Below are 14,613 nucleotides of genomic sequence, written 5' to 3' on the forward strand. Positions count from 1 at the left end.
TCTGCTTATTCTTTTGGGTGAGCTTTTTCAAACTCTTACAAACATAGGAGGACGGTCTGGGCAGAAGATATTCAAAGCAACATTCAGGAATTTGTAATTCTTACAGAAAATAACTAACAGTGGGAGTATGAGGGAATTTGACCGATGGCTTACTTAATCCTCGGGATTGGATATTTGTTTTTATTTCAGTTGCTAGATAGACACATAAGTTCACTGAATTTTTTTAAAGATTTTATTTATTTATTTGACAGAGAGAAAGAGATCACAAGTAGGCAAAGAAGCAGACAGAGGGAAAAGGGGAAGCAGGCTCCCTGCTGAGCAGAGATACCGGATTCGGGCCTTGATCCCAGCACCCTGAGATCATGACCTGAGCTGAAGGCAGAGGCGTAACCCACTGAGCCACCCAGGTGCCCCAAGTTCATTGAATTTTTGAAGTACAGATGATTCTAGGGATGTTTGTTATAAGCCAGATACATTGTAATCATTGGCTAAAGGATTTTAAAGATATACTAAGTCCAATTAAAATCAGATTACTTGCTAAAAGTGTAATTTAAAAATGTTTCTTTGGAATTAGGAACATGTTATGAAACAGTGTAACACTGTTGTTAAGGTCTGTGGCCAAGTTTCAAAGCAGGTTTAACTAAAATGTCTGAAATAGACAATATGATTACCCTAAATCTGGTGTCCTGTGCATTCATTTAGTCAACCAAATAGTTTGCAGAAAAAATTTGAGAAAAAAAATAATAACCCAATAACAGAATTTGCTTTAAGACCAGCCATGTTTTCCAGAGGTGTGCTGTGGTTAGTAACTGAGTTGTTTTTCAAGGAGCTAAGGAAAGTCAACCAAACTAGTTTGAAATTGTTATATACATGCTATAGCAAGTTGAATGAGAGCTTTTTGGTCTACTTTATTTCTAATAGTTTTTCCTTTATTTTTTTCAAAGGCCTTGCCCACCATTGCAGCTAAGATCCTGTCCATTAAATGCTTTATGCTAAGTATGTGCAAAGTGAAACTTTTCCTGTGTAGGACTGTACCATCACAATCAAAATGCTTCAATTTAGCCCTACTTAAGCAGCTGCATTTTTTAACCTTCAAATCTTTAGCTGTGAGGGCAGAAGATAATGTAGAAAACCACCGTTTGAAGTCATACTGAACTCACTGACTTCCATCAGAAGAATTATAGTGGTTGCAAACATTACAGTGTAGATTAAATCCTTGAAGAGTCTGAACTATGTGCAAAAATGGGGAGACAGATGCAAAAGACTTTTTATTGTTTGGAATCACTAAGATCAAAATGTCTCTGTCTTTGATGGTATATTTGAATACTACATCTTGATTTATCATGGCCCTTCAAAATTGCTTCGCAGATAAAGAAAAGTCATATATTTGTGGCTAGAGATATTCTATAAAGCTCAAGAATACCTAAAATTATCTTTTTATTACTCATTTATTAGCATTTTATTGATTCTGATTTATAAACATTGGTAACATCACCATAGGGATGCATCTTTACTATTGATGATATATATCTGTATTGCCACATTAAAGAACTTATTATCTAATTTGCAAGATCATGAAATTGCATCATGGGTTGTATAATAGAGAATACATTTTGTATTCTAAAATGCAAAGAGGGCGCCTGGGTGGCTCAGTGGGTTAAGCCGCTGCCTTCGGCTCAGGTCATGATCTCAGGGTCCTGGGATCGAGTCCCACATCGGGCTCTCTGCTCAGCAAGAAGCCTGCTTCCCTCTCTCTCTCTCTCTCTCTGCCTTCCTCTCCGTCTACTTGTGATCTCTCTCTGTCAAATAAATAAATAAGATCTCTAAAATGCAAAGGGACAATTAAAGACAGAATGGAAATATGAATGATCTAACACAGACAGTGATCATTTTTTCTACAAAGGCCCAGGCAGTAAAGAGTTTAAACTTCTCAGGCCAGCAGGTCTCTGCATTAGTTTCCCAGGGTGTAGTAACAAACTACCCCAAACTCAGTGGCTTAAAACAACAGAAGTTTATCTTTTTAGTTCTGGAGGCAAGAAGTATGAAAATGAAGGTATGGGCAGTGCCGTGCTTTCTCTGAAATTCTTGGAAAGAGTCTGGCCCATGTCCCTCTCCTAGCTTCTGCCGTTTGGTCACAGCCCTTGGCGTTCCTCGGCTTAATCGCTGCAACACTCAGCCTCTGCCTCTGTCCTCACATGGTCTGCTCTCCTATTTGTCTGTATGTGTCTGTATCCAAATCTTCTTCTCTTTGTCTCTTAGAGAGACACCATTAGACTTAGGTCTAATGACATCATTAGACTCAGGACCCACCCTAATCTAATCTAACCGCATGCTTACTCGATTGCCGCTATAAACGCCAGAAGGTCACATTCACAGGTACTAGGCATTAAGACTTTGATGTATCTCTTTGAGAGACACAATTCAGTTCACTGCAGTCTCTGTCACAACCATTCAACCCTGCCTTTGTAACATGAACAGAGCCAAGGACAATACATAAATAAATACATGTACTATGTTCCAATAAAACTTTATTTACAGGGGCACCTGGGTGGCTCAGTGGGTTAAAGCCTGTGCCTTCAGCTGAGGTCATGATCCCAGGGTCCTGGGATCGAGCCCCACATCTGGCTCTCTGCTCAGTGGGGAGCCTGCTTCCTCCTCTCTCTGCCTGGTTTTTGGGTTTTTTTGTTTGTTTTTTCAATCAGTCCATTTTTAAAGCATAAAAATGCATACATATGTGTATATTTAGCAGTACCTATTTTAAAATAGATGTCAACTCAAGGCAAGAACCAGAAATTTTATAATAATTTCAGAACCCAAAGTTCTATAACTAAGAATGCTTGAATTAAGGTATTTATGGTCAATGGAAAGCTTTTTTTTTTAATAAATAAGATTTTATTTATTTATTTGAGGGAGAGTTAGCAAGCAAGAGAAAGAGATAGAGAGAGAGAGAGAGATCATGATCGGGGGAGAAGCAGATGGAGAGGGAGAAGCAGACTCTCTGCTGAGCAGGGAGCCCGATGCCGGGCTGGATCCTGGGACTCCAGGATCATGACCTAAGCAAAGGCAGACACCCAACTGACTGAGCCACCCAGGGACCCCAGCTGAAAGCTTTTCAATGGTCATTTAGTTACGAGAGTTGATATGGCCTTTCTCCTAAGAGATCAAGACCGCTTTGGAAACGAGATTTTTCTTGAACTCACACACACACATTCACTCTGTTAGAAAGAATGTCCTTGATTCTCCCCACTACATATATGCTCCATGAGGGCAGGGACATTGTTTCATTTAATGGTGTGTCCTCAGCACATGGAAGAGAGCCGAATACATAACATTCAATAAATACTGACCTAAGGTAACTTTTGTTTTCCCTGGAACAAAGAGAGTGAATTGGTGTGTTGTTTTAACCATGTCATATAGAACTATGCCCTGTTACTACTGTATCTTGAAATTATTTATTATTTTAAACTCAAAGGAGAGCTACAATAAAAGAAATTCAATTTCTATTGAGAGCTAATGGAAGAATGTGTTAAGAGAATAATGGGCTAATGAATCAGAAGAGGTCAGGGAAAACATCCTAGTTTTTAAAAATGTAATCAGATTCATGGAAAATCAGAAAAGGGTAGGGAAGTCAAGATGTGTTTCAACAGCCAAGGTAAATATTAGCAACTATGCTTAACAGCCCGGCTCAGGTCCATAGCGGAGAAATGTGGAAACCCATGTGAGGGAACCTTCATGGGCAGTAGGAATAGAAGATACAGTTCGGTTCAAGAGATAGCAGGAGGAGCTATCCGGCTTTTCCGAGCAAAGGCTCTGGAGCTCTGTGAACATTTCAGCTCAGAATGTCACCCCCTCCTTATAGCTGTATGGAAGTCAGAAGTCGGAAAGTGAAAGGTAGAGGATTCATGATGTTGCTCAGACAGAACAGAGAGTTGTCAGCAGCGTAGATGTAAACTGAACCCTTGTGGGAGAGCCTGAGTCAGCCCCGAGATCTCATGTTGAAAGCACAGTAAAGAGAGGCGTGATGGGTATGATGATAGCCAAGGATCAAGAGAGGGGGAGAAATTCCTTGGGAGAAGGATTCTCCATGGGAGAAAATATCTAAAAAGAAGTCACAGCCCCAAGGATGGGGAACCAAAGAGAAGATCTGGGGCCACCAGAAATCATTTGTTTCAAGTTGATTATGGAATCATTCCAGTAAAAAGTGGATTTAGGAAAGAAGGAGTGGGGTGGGAGCAAACACTGAAGGCTTTTGGGAACCTTCAGATTTAAGAGAAAGATCAAATGAGAAAGAAAAAAATCAAAGGAGGATCATTTAAAATGCAGATTAGGCATGCTAGGCTGGCTCAGAGGAGAGTGACTCAGGATCTCAGGAGCTTGAGTTCAAGCCCACTTTGGGTGTAGAAATTACTTAAATAAATAAATAAACTTAAAAAAATTTTTAAAAATGAAATGCTGACTAGCCCTGGGCCACCATCCCTCCTTAGGCGCAGTCACTTTGACCCCTGTCCATTGAGAAAATCAGGAAAAAGGCTGTTGCTAAGCAAAAAAACATAATTCACCTTCTTCCTTCTTACTTAATCTTGTCACCGGAAGTTGCAAAACCTACCCCATCCAATTAGCTACTTGAATTGCCTTAAAATGAGAAGAGCACAGTTTTTCTTTCTTTCTTTCTCTCTTTCTTTCTTTCTTTCTTTTTAAGATTTCATTTATTTATTTGAGAAAGTAAGAGCACACACACGCGAGCATAAAGGGGGTAAAGGAGGGGGGAACAGAAAAGCAGGCTCCCCACTGAGCGGGAAACCCAATGTAGGCTCCATCCAGGGACCCCAGGATCATGACCTGAGCCCAAGGCAGATGCTTAACTGACTGAGCCAACCTGGCACCCCTGAGATAAGGCAGATTAAATTCATTTTCTAGTAGGAGAAGAGTAAATGAAACAAGATGGGATCAGGAGGGAGACAAACCATAAGTGACTCTTAATCTCACAAAACAAACTGAGGGTTGATGGGGGGAGAGAGATGGGGGGGGTTATGGACATTGGGGAGGATATGTGCTATGGTGAGTGCTGTGAAATGTGTAAACCTGGCGATTCACAGACCTGTACCCCTGGGGATAAAAATATATTATATGTTTATAAAAAATGAAATTTAAAAAAATTCATTTTCTAGAAAGGAAAATGCATTTTTAGGAGAGGAATAGGAGGGAAGGATCCGCTTTTCCATAGTTGAAGATGTTTAGGTCCTGGAAACATGAAAATTGTGCCAGCAGAAGAAAAAGTCCTTGCAAAAATTAATAGAATGTCCAAGGTACAATTTGCTCCTGCCCTTAAAAAAAAAATCAAAAGAAATAAAATAGTATACATTTTTGTAAGAAAAAGAAAGGGAATTTATTTCTGAATGGAGAAAATGCGATGAGAGAAAATTGCCCCATTGTGGAAAATTTAACCAACATATCGAGGCCAACTTTGAGCTGGTTTCTGTATTGAAATCTGATCTTGAGATTAATGTTTTGTATTAATGTGAAAAATCAGTTATACTAGCTTACGCAGGTGTCCATAACTCTCAGAAAGTATGCCTTACTTCCTGGTCATACAGGCTATTTTACAGTGATTTCCCAAATTTTCTTTTTTTAATTGCTGTTGAAAGCAGGTTTTCTAGATAGATGACAGTATTACTTTCCACCATTTTCCAGATTGAGAAGGATGTAAGGTAGTCCGTTTTTTGATGAAGGTTTTGCTGACATTATGCAAACCTTTTATCTCCGCAGAGAGGCCAATGAGAGTTGAACCCTGAGTGTAATTTGTGCCAAGCAGGACTGATGTGCACCCAGAAGGAATGAAGTATGGATGTGAAAGAACGTAGACCTTACTGCTCGCTGACCAAGAGCCGACGAGAAAAAGAACGGCGGTCCACAAATTCCTCGGCGGACAATGAAGAGTGTAGGGTACCCACACAGAAGTCTTACAGTTCCAGTGAAACCCTGAAAGCTTTTGATCATGATTCCTCGCGGCTGCTCTACGGAAACAGAGTAAAGGATTTGGTTCACAGAGAGGCAGACGAATACACCAGACAAGGTAGGTCATGGTTCTCATAAAACTTGGAGCTCTCCAATGGTGCCGACTTGCAGTTGTCGCTTTTTCTTCCCCACTTGAAGTGACATGATGATTTTCCAAGTTAACGGCTTATCACTGATTCAGATTTTTGAGTTATGAGATGGTGACCTCGTATTCCAGAGTAAAGATAGAAGGCCACCCATAGGCACACTGACCCCAGATAAGGGGGCTGACACCTGGAGGGAATCACTGTACACAGTTTGTGCATGAGCTTTGCGATTCGGCTCACAACCCCTTTGTGTGCATAAACTGGACACCCATGTCTCCTGGGCTCCCTTATCATCTCATGAAGGTGTCACACGCATTGTTTCTGCAGTTGGAACTGATGCACGGGTTGTGGGGGGAGGACAATGATGAGAAAAGCCCTGTTAACTCATTAGAAAGGAAGAACCTTATTCTGAATGATCTCACGATCCACGCAGCCGTCCAGCTCTGAAGACAAGAGCCTACTATGGGAGGCAATCTAGAACATTGAAGTTATACCTTCAAGCATCCTGGCTTCTCATAATCCATGATGGTTTGGTCATTCGCATGTATTTGTTGACCATTTTTATGCCATGTCTGCTGTCTGCATATTCTACCAACGGAGTAATGATTTCTGTAATTCTACTTCACAATCTTAGACCTACCAATTTCCACACTTTCAGACAATAGCTTATTTTAAACGTGGCATCCGTAGTTCTTTGTTGTTTCTTCTAATACATTTTTGAGATGGGGGCAAGATTACTCCTAATAAAGATAAAATCCTCTTACATTTGACTTGCTTCATCAGTCTGCATAGAACTTAGCATCCCTTAGCTCATTTAATCAGGAAATGAGGAAAAATAAATTTAACTTCAAGTGTAAAGAATATAGTCATTCTTTTCCAGTCACCTTACAAACAGTGTGACTAACAGTTTGATATTAAGCAGGAACAAATTTAAGAAAAAGTAATAAAGCAATAAATCATTCAAAACTTTGGAAATTTTCCATGGTTCTTTTCTTCACTACTTTGTGGAAGGAGCCAACCTAACGAGACTGAAATAGCATTCACTCACCCAAACCAGTCTACCTCAAAGAAGACTCATTTGATTTGCTAAAGAGAGATTCCGCCCCCCCGCAAAAGCAGGTCTTACTAATATTACAGGTATTCTAGTTTATGAAAGGGGACAAAGCAGCTTAACATTTTTAAATCCAGTTTTTAAGGGACAATCTAAAACACATATCCGAGATACATTCCCCGGGTAAGCCAAGGGACTTGAAGTCATTGTACCATGTCTTGTAATTCCAAACCTGATTTTTTTTTTTTTCTTTCGTATTGTCTACACAGCTGACATAGATTATCAGGGCACATTTAAAAACGCATAGGTACTGTGAAATGCATGCAATCTGAACCCAGTGTGAAGCCTTGCTTTTTGTAACAAAAACAACTGCTTAGTGCCCTCTTGGAAAAAAAAAAAAAAAAGGCATCGTGGGATACCCTTAGAAGAAAAAAAAAAAAAAAAACCAACTCCGCACATGTGGCGTGATGCGTGGAGGCTCATCTCCACCCCAAGCAAGCATTTAGTTTTGGCAGCACAAGGGATGCTTAAACGGGTTAAAAATAGCAAGCTGAAATTTTCACCTCCTAGGCAGTGCTAATCCAGCACAGACTGTGGTTGATGACACGGCGGGACCATCTGTGGAAACCCTGGAACCAAGTTCTTGGGGGCCCAAAGAGTACCATCACTCAGCTTCTTACCAGCCAAGGAGGGGAGATAAGGGGGGGGGGGGTGGAGGAAGGAGGGAGTGAGCGAGGCAGCGGAGGGAAGCCCCTTGTTGGGAGCAGCTGGAGGGGGCAGGGAGAAGAGCTTTCAGGGCAGAAGAGAAAGGAAAAGCAGGAGTGTGACAGGGCTGCCGTCCACCTGACATGTTCATAAATCAGGCCGTATTAAAAACATACATGGAATGTCCTGCTCTGTACAGCCAACACACGCTGATTCCTTAGTGGGCTCCAGGCGTGGCGCTAACCAGGTTATGTGCACGATCATCTGACCCCCCCAGATGGGGGGGTCTCCCAGTAGTGCCCTCCTTTCCCAGATGGAGAGGTCTGACACCCCGTGGTTGATGACAGCGGAGCTGGGACTTGAACCTGGGCCGCTCCAGCCCTAACGTTCGCCTTCCAACCTCTCTGGGGCAGGGACCACAGCAGAAAAACGGGCAATTCCGTGGAAGAATCTCCCTTTGCTTGGTTGGTGTCAATTTTGGCCAGTTTTGCTGGTGTGGATAGAGAGAAATGGGGAGACATCTTTAGGAAATAAGATTGATAACGATTATTTGTGACCAGGTCCGGGGAGTGTGAGGGCGAGGGAGAGGGCGATTTGCAGATACTTTGTCTCTCCTGTGGTTCCATACAAGGGATGTATGTAGCAGGAGCAGCAAGTGTAGCAGGGAAATGACTAAGGAAAGGCTGCGATCAGATTGTGTTTTTCTCAAGCAAGCATAATGAAAAATCCTCCCAGGCTTTCATTTTCTTTGAACCTGACAAATGTCAATTTTTCCTCACTGACTATTATGCTGTGGGATTAATTATTTAATTGACAAAATGTGCTTCCTGCCACAGCTCCTGACATCATACACGTAATAAAAATGAAAGATGAAAAATATTGCTAGTAGCCAGAGATCTTTGAAACAGTTCCAAAGAATCATGCTAATTTAGCTTGTCCATGGAGTTTTAAAACAACTTGTCAATTCTCCATCCACTTATTCTGTGAATACACAGGAAAAGCTGCTCCAGCCGGAGGAAGGGCTAGGTAGAAACCCTTGTCAATGCAATTACACGGAGAATTCAAATCTAGAAATATGATGTTTTTATGTTTCTTGACCAATTTTGTAGCCTATCATCAAACTTGATTTTAATCTTTTTTTTTTTTTTTTTTTTTGGTGGCTTTCCTGACTGGCAGGTGACTCTCATTAATTACATGTTCTGTTTAGATACCGTAAAGCTAGAGATGATTTCATTTTCACAATAATGTGTAATTTGGCTGGATCTCACAGAGGTCTCTCACTCTGTCTCTCTCTTTTTTTAATCTCTTCATGTGGTTTATTCGATGATGGAAATAGTTGTTCTTCTAGCAGCTGTGGAACTCTCTGTAGGTGTGATGGGGTTAGGGTAACAATGGCTTGTTTTGCATTCTTGGATACTATTTTCTTTGATTCATCTTTGAAAAGAATTTATCCTGTCAGGTCTGAGACACATTTCTCATGAAACAGCTGCAGAAGATCATCCCACAGTTTTAAAGAAGTGATAAAATAAAAGATCTTTTTTTTTTCTCTGCACTATATACATTGTTAATAGTGTCCTTAACTGAACAAAAATGCTCATCAATTCCAACAAGGGGTGTTGTCCATGAGGGTGATTTTGGAAACAAGGTGATGTCTGGAAATAGGAACGCTTTTGTTCCCCAGAACCATGAGCCTGAAAAGAACACCTCTGAAACAGTCTTAACCCAAGAACATTTACCAGTCAGCCAGTCAGTCAGTAATTGGTGTTGGGTGGTGAATTGCAGAATTTTAAAATGAAAGACCACTGTTTACTCTCTATTTATAGAATGGTAATGGGGAGGAATGTTACCCATTTTTATATCTGAAAAACAGATAGCGTTATGTATACATGCCTGACATCAAACTAGAATATGAATTTGCAAAGTAGGAAAGGGAAAGAGAAGGGCAGATTGACAAAGATGACCACTCATCAAGGTCTCAGTGTGGCTCATGGCAGGCCTTCCCTGACAGCTTGCTTCCAGGCCCAGAAACTCTTCTTTTTCCTTCCTGCTGCACTGGGATTTTTCTTCTCTTCCTACTTGTCATTGTCAGCAGCACCCCACTGTCCCCAGCTCTCATAAACATGGCTTCTGCCTCTCCCCGCATCACATTGCTGGTCTTAGACCAGTTCAAGTGCAGTAGATCCCACAGACCGTGATTTTTCACCGCTGCACCTGCTTACTGGGCTGCATCCGGAGTCCATCTTTTCTACAAATACTCTTTCTTACCAAGCATAACCCTCTTTTATGAAACAAAAGAACATTAGAGGAAGAGTCCAAGTTTTCCTGTAAATATGTGTCCAGGAATGCAGCATGATGGGGCTTGAATGATGCCTCCTCTGCCTATCCTCCAGCCAACTCCTACCTTCCTCCGAGCTGAGCAGTGATCCAGGGTGCCACTGAGATCTAGAATTCTACAGGGCCCTGAAGGACAAAGTTGAGGCAGGCAGTTTTTTCCCTTTGGAAAAAAGGGAGCTCAGATGAGAGCTCAGATGAGAGCTCAGAATGGGATGCAGCCCTGGGGTGAAGCTCAGAAAGAAAGTTGTGACTTTGTGGCACCAGGGAGAGGCTGACCTCCCTCCCCATGGTCCTTCTGGGAGTGAAGGTTGCCTTATGGGAGTAGCTGGGGTCCTTGGCCCCTTTCTCCACTCTGATATTGGGAGAGTGCCAGCCAAGGAAAGAGGGAGGAGAAAGAAATGTCTCTCGAGTCTAATAGGACTTACTGCTAAGATGCCTGAGGAAAGCCAGGATGTGCTTAATGGCACCCAAAAGGCAGAAAGTGGGATAGGATGCAAAGCAAAACAAACAAATCAGGAAATTGCTAATGAAAATGGGCAATGGAGATCCAAGAGGAGAACTTGAACCCAGATAAAAAAGTAGAAGAACGCTTACAGAAATCCGTGTAGAAAAAAGGCAGCAACAACAAAACCAGCCACCACCACCAAATGATGGGTCAGGAGCCGTCAATTACAAATGAAAAAATGTAATAGATTCGTTGAAGAAAGGGTATGTGTTCATTGATGAAATCCAAGTTAATAGTTTTAAAGACCAAGTAGAAGAAAGAACTCAAAACAAGAAACAAAGTTCCAAGTAAAACTAAAAAAGAAAATATGCAGATGTACACATACGCATATGCCCCTAAGCCCATCCTAGAGAAATTTTGTAACATTTGAGATAAAGATACTTTATAGATTCTATAGAGAAAAAACAAGTTACCTCTCTTGTTGCTTAGAAAAGAAACAAAAAGACAATGAATTTGTCATCTACAACAATGAAAGTAGGAGGCAATACAATACCTTCTAAGAAGAGAAAAGAACCACAACCCAGGGATCCTCTGTGCAGGGAAGACATCATTCATCTCAGACTAAATGCAAAATAGTTAGGGACCAGCAAAGACTTTATCAGCAATGTACACCATCTAAGGAAGGATTCAAGAAAGCGATATGGACTGAATCAATCACCGCCCATGTAGAGAAGAGGAAACAGTGATGAGCAGTCAACTTCGCAGTACGTATGTGGATAATTCCCAAATGATGATGGCAGAGCAACTGGCAGTTACAAGAAGCACTACAAGGGAGACCTTAAAAAAAGACTAGAGCTAAAACTGATCACTTGTCTTGGCAACACCCAGGAGTGGGAGGAAAGTAAATGTATTCCAAAATCTCACCTAAAGAGGGAGAGGGGGAAACAGTCATGGAGTAGAGTTTTAATGGAGGGAAATAATTGCTACCTTGCATTCATGTAATAAGGAAAACCATGTATTTGAATATGAATGTCAGGAAAGGGAGGTAATCATTAGCGGAATGAGAAAAGTACAATAGACCTACCTAATTAGCAAGGGGGAAAGGGAAATGAATAGCAATCTGATCGATTTAGCAAAAACTGCTCCAAGGAAAAAGAGGAAACAAGTAAAATCATGAATAACTATAAAACAAGATGAAAGCAGGCAAATCTACTATATTACATATTACATATTACATGAAATGTAAATGCACTGAATTTTGACACAAACAGAACTATTCCACTGGCTTGTAAGTTACTGGCATTTATAATAAATGGACTTACAATGGCCAAAGAATGGTTGAGAATAAAGAGATAAAGAAGGATCCAGTAAATACCAACCAAAACAAAAGGAAAGCGAGAATGGCGGTAATAATAGTAGGAACAGCAGAATTTACTATTAGAAACACCAAACAGGAAATAGGGGACCACAGAGCAAATGTCTTTCAGCACAAGACCGAAGGATGTCTACTCTTCAACTGCACACATTAAATAATGTAGTAGCTAAGTTTATAAAGCAAAAACTATTAGAGAAAAATGGCTGTTAAACTACATTTATTGGGGGAGATTTTGGTTCAGCATCTTCATATCTGATCTAAAAGTTTACAAAAATAAGGGAGCGATTATATAATATTAATAAAAATTTTCAGCTAAGGTCTATGTACAGACATGGAAGGGATACAGATTTTCATAATTCCACGGAATACTGGCAGGCACCAATTGTGCTTTTAGCCACAAAAAGAAACATCAAAAAAAATCAGAAAAGTAGAGATTTTTTAAGTCAAAACATTTGATTATATAATTCAGTAGAATTTGAAATAAAGAACCAAAAGATAAACAAAAACTCTTTCCTTCCATGGATTATGGCAACCCTAGGTTATGATAAGAAGCAATAGAAAGCAAGGAAAAGAACGTTCTGCTTTCAAAACTTATGGGAGACAGAGAAAGCCGTAATCATAGGAAAAATATATTGTGAAAGAATATATTTAACGAACAAAAGCCAACTAAGAGGAATTTGCTCTACATGTTAAGAAATGGGTAAAATATCAGAAAAATAAACCAAAGGAAACGGAGGAGGGAGAGAGTCGAGATAAAACTGAAATTAAAAATAAACAAAAAGCTGATTCTTTAAAAAGACCAAGGAAATAGAAAGCCCCTGGTGATCCCAATTAAAAAATAATGAGAACAAAAATAGAGATACTGAAGACCATGTAACAACTAAGGGACTGTTCCACACAACAGTTTAAATCTAGAGGAATTTATTTTTCGTAGCAAAATATGATTGACCCCAAACTATTTCAAAACAGGGAGAAAAAACTTGTCAAGACCAATTATCTCAGCAGAGATTAGAAAAGTGGCTGAAAGGGCAACGATAGCAAGGAAACAGTTCCTTTGGGTGAATTTCATGTTTCTAGGTGAATTTTATAAAACCTTCAAAGTGTAGCTCAATCCAAAGTTCAAAAAGCTATTTAACACCACACACGTACACAAACACACCCACGAAAGATTGAAAGTACTGAAATTCATATTATGAAGCTAACATAACCTTAATAACCTTAATACTAACTTAATACTAACTTAAAGTAGTACATAAGAAAGACTATTTATATTGCAATTAATTCTCAATATATGTGTAAAAATTAGTCTAGGTAACTATTCACATGTAAGACTCGAGCAATGTATCAAAAGGATAATGGTCTAGGCCCAATTAATAACCAAGTAGTTACTAATCCTTGGTATAATGTGAGGATTTTTAAGTGTTAGGAAGTCTATTGACATAATTAAATTAATAAATCAGAGTAGAAAAACATGATCTTATCAATAAATGATGAAAAGTTTTGGGATAAAATTTAGAAATCATTCCTTATCAAAGTTAAACTCACTAAGTAAAACAAGAACCAAAAAAACATGTAAATATCTTAGTCATGTATAAGAAGATCAATCAAAAAATTAAATAGTTTTCTAACTAGTGAGATCCCAGGACCATTTGACCTAAAATCAGGAACATGAGAAAGGCTCACCTACTCTCCCACAATCAGTCTTCAAAATTGTTTTAGATGTTCTAGCAATTGCAGTAAGAGAAGAAAATTAAATCATTGATTTCTATTTTGGAAAAAGTTAAAATCAGCACTTCTATTAATTATATAATAAGTGTATACATACAAAACCTATATGTCTCCGGAAGTTAAAAAAATATAGTTTGAAGCAAATTGGTACTTGGATGAAGACAGGGTAAATATATAGACATCATAGGTCATATAGCACAGTAATTAAGAGTATAGATTCTGAATCCAGGTAACTCATGTTTGAGCCCCAGATCTGCCATTCGTTAGCCGAGTGGCAAGTGACTGCGTCTTGGCCAAGCAACTGGCTTGGGCCAGTTACTGAATTTCTCTATGCTTCAGTTTTCTTCTATTGTAGAATTTGGTTTAGTTTTCAATCTATAGTTTGTTGAGAATGAAATGAATTAGGATATGTAAACTGTTTAGAAAAATGCTGGGTGCATGTTAAATACTATTTTTAAGTAATTATTAAGTAAAACTTGGCTAGATTTGGAAGTCAGAAAAACACTTCTTATCCCAACAGCAACAAACACTATAAAACTCTTCAGAATAAATTTTATAAGAGTGGTATGGGGACCTAATATGAAAGCATCTATAAAATGTTACTGGAGGACATAAAACAAGATCCAAATAAATGGGAAGACAGTCGATGTTTTTAGGGGGAAAGACTGATATCGTATCACTTCTCCCAAAATACATGTGTGGAAGTCAAGGTTTATTTTTAATTGGAGAATGGGGTCTTAAATTCCACATGGAGGAGTACATCTGAAAATAACCAAAAATATATTTAAAAGGCAAATAATGAGGACAAAATGACCTTAACAAATATCTTTTGAAAAATACTATGAAGCCACTGTAATCACATCTGTATGATATT

General features: G+C 39.4%; 1 protein-coding gene across 9 annotated transcripts in view; it reads left to right on the forward strand.

Moving 5' to 3' along the window:
- The first annotated feature begins 5,766 nt into the window (after positions 1-5,766).
- Positions 5,767-14,613, forward strand: part of TENM3 (teneurin transmembrane protein 3) — a 441,422-nt gene continuing 432,575 nt past the window's right edge. For all 9 annotated transcript variants that reach the window (XM_047714374.1, XM_047714410.1, XM_047714419.1 and 6 more), the window contains exon 1: positions 5,767-6,073. In XM_047714374.1, the coding sequence (XP_047570330.1) occupies positions 5,842-6,073 (232 nt within the window). In that variant the 5' untranslated portion in view covers positions 5,767-5,841. The remainder of the gene's footprint in view (positions 6,074-14,613) is intronic.

This window comes from Lutra lutra, chromosome 2 (assembly GCF_902655055.1).
Source record: "Lutra lutra chromosome 2, mLutLut1.2, whole genome shotgun sequence".
Taxonomy (NCBI): domain Eukaryota; kingdom Metazoa; phylum Chordata; class Mammalia; order Carnivora; family Mustelidae; genus Lutra; species Lutra lutra.